At 35.5% G+C, this 2299-nt stretch overlaps 1 protein-coding gene across 1 annotated transcript; it reads right to left on the bottom strand.

Moving 5' to 3' along the window:
- Positions 1 to 1400: 1400 nt before the first annotated feature.
- Positions 1401 to 2299, bottom strand: LOC108370606 (superoxide dismutase [Mn], mitochondrial-like). The gene has a single exon (XM_017625962.1). The coding sequence runs from the start codon at positions 2236 to 2238 to the stop codon at positions 1588 to 1590; it is 651 nt and encodes a 216-aa protein (XP_017481451.1). The 5' UTR covers positions 2239 to 2299; the 3' UTR covers positions 1401 to 1587.

Genomic DNA, 2299 nt, shown 5'->3' with positions numbered 1-2299 from the left:
ACTTTATTCCACTAAAATTTAATGGACTATAAAACTGCATACTCAAAAAACTCTTTAAAGTCTGATTAACCCTTAATTAGGCGCATGGGGTCAAGGCCATTTCAAGTTGTAAAAAAAATGTGTTGGAGTGCTTGGAGCGCGCTCGCGCTCCTTCTAGCTTCCTAACTCCCCGCGGGGCATGTAAATAAGTCACGGCCAGAACATCGGCGTATACACATGTGTCACTACTCTTTTAAGCCCTGACCCCATGCGACCACTTATGTAATATTTTTTGGCGGAGGTAATTTTTAGTTTTGTATCTAAATTTGAAGTCAAAGTTATGTTTTTATTTCTTAATGTTAACTATTATGAAGAGCTTTAATATTTATGACAATAAACATTTCGTTTTATTTATTTAGTCACGGCTAGAACATCATCGTATGCACATGTGTCGCTACTCGTGGCCACTAACGTAACAATTTTTTAGCGGAGGTGAAGTTTTTTTTTTTAAGTTTGAAGTCGAAATTATGCTTTCGTTTTTTAAGCTAACGATAATATAGTAATTTAATAATTTTGATAATAGACACCTCGTTTTTTTTTTATTTGAAAACTCGTTTCTCAACACTTTTATTGGGGTCACTAGGGGCCCCATGAGACTAGTTAAAAAAGGGTTAAAAAGTTGAAAATTTAGAAGCAATTTTGCAGAATTTTTATAATTTTTGCTCAAAGTTTGAAATAAAAATGTTTATGGTTTTTATTAGATAATGAAGTATGCTTTTATAAAATAAAAATAATAATAAATATTAAATAAACAAAAGAAAAGTAGGAAAAATTTGCTAAATGTCGTGTCCCTATTTATTTTTCCACCACTTTCGAAGTAGGGTTTGTCTTCATAAAAATCATAAATACTATTCAGTCATACCATTTCTTATTTTGCCAGATAAGAATAAATGCTTTGTTATAAAAATTATATACTTATACATATAAATATTTCTGTGTAGACTAACTGCCCTTCCTCTTCGAATTTCTCTTCACAAAGATCATTCCACACTTAAGTAGATAACCGAAGCCTGCGATGGTATCTCCCTTCGTTCCCACGACAGTCGGGTCAACGTAACCGGAAAGACCCTGATTTATATTTGGCCAAGGCCTGTCACTCCAGCAACACTCCTCAAAAACTCTTTGCGTATGCGCTACGCCAACGACAACATGGTATCTCCCTTAAAAAACGAATCAGAAATTAGGGTGGGTATTAGTACTAAGCTACGAAAAAAAATGTATAAAGAATTTCATCAAGTAAATTTTATAACTTTTATCGTTTATAATTTCCTTTAATGCTACAGCATATTTTTTTTTTTTNTTTTTTTTTTTTTTTTTTTTTGTTTTCCTTGCATAAGCGTGTATTTATTACTATTCATAAATCATTTTTCAATTTTTTATTCCATTCTACGGTGTGGTAATGGAAATAAAATCTAATGACAGTGAGTACGTTAGGTTAATTACGAGGTTTCGCACATCAAACATAGTGGACACTTTATAAGTTGTCTTCTCTAAATCACTTAAAGCTTATAAGAGACACAGGCTGCGATAAAATACAAAACAACACATTTACTTCTTAGAAGCGGCAGCGAAACGATTGGAGATATCCTTCCAGTTGGCAATATCCCAGATGGCTTCCACATAGGATGGTCGCACATTCTTGTATTGCAAGTAGTAGGCATGCTCCCAAACGTCAATGCCAAAGAGTGGAATAAGACCAGTGCTGCCTTCCAATGGATCCTGATTGGGCAAAGCAGCCAACTGCAACTGGTTGGTTTTCTTATTGTAGCCCAACCAACCCCAGCCAGAGCCTTGAACTGCTACAGTCAATGTTGTCAATTCTTTCTTCAATGCATCCAAGCTGCCGAATTGTGCTTCGATAGCGCTTTTAAGATCATTGGAAGGTTGTGATTTTTCAGGTGACAAATTATGCCAGAAAATCGAATGATTTATGTGGCCGCCACCATTGAAACGCAGTGCTGGTGCAAGTGAAATAATTTTGGTTACATCTTTCTTCTGCTGTGCTTCAGCTAATTGCTCTTCAGCAGCGTTCAAATTGTTCACATATGTTTGATGATGCTTCTGATGGTGCAATTCCATAATTTCACGGCAGATAATCGGTTCCAAAGCGGCATAATCGTATGGCAATTTAGGCAAATCATGTTTACAGCGCACGGCCGTTTTTGCGACATTCGAAGCTGTACGTGCTAATGAAAACATATTGAATTATCTGCTGATGTTGAATGCACACAATGAAAACTCTATGAAGTGTATCTTCGAA

Source organism: Rhagoletis zephyria, unplaced genomic scaffold (assembly GCF_001687245.7).
Source record: "Rhagoletis zephyria isolate East Lansing unplaced genomic scaffold, Rhagoletis_zephyria_1.1 Rzeph_scaffold_04344, whole genome shotgun sequence".
NCBI classification, from domain to species: domain Eukaryota; kingdom Metazoa; phylum Arthropoda; class Insecta; order Diptera; family Tephritidae; genus Rhagoletis; species Rhagoletis zephyria.
This window is presented reverse-complemented; position numbering and strand designations above follow the sequence as displayed.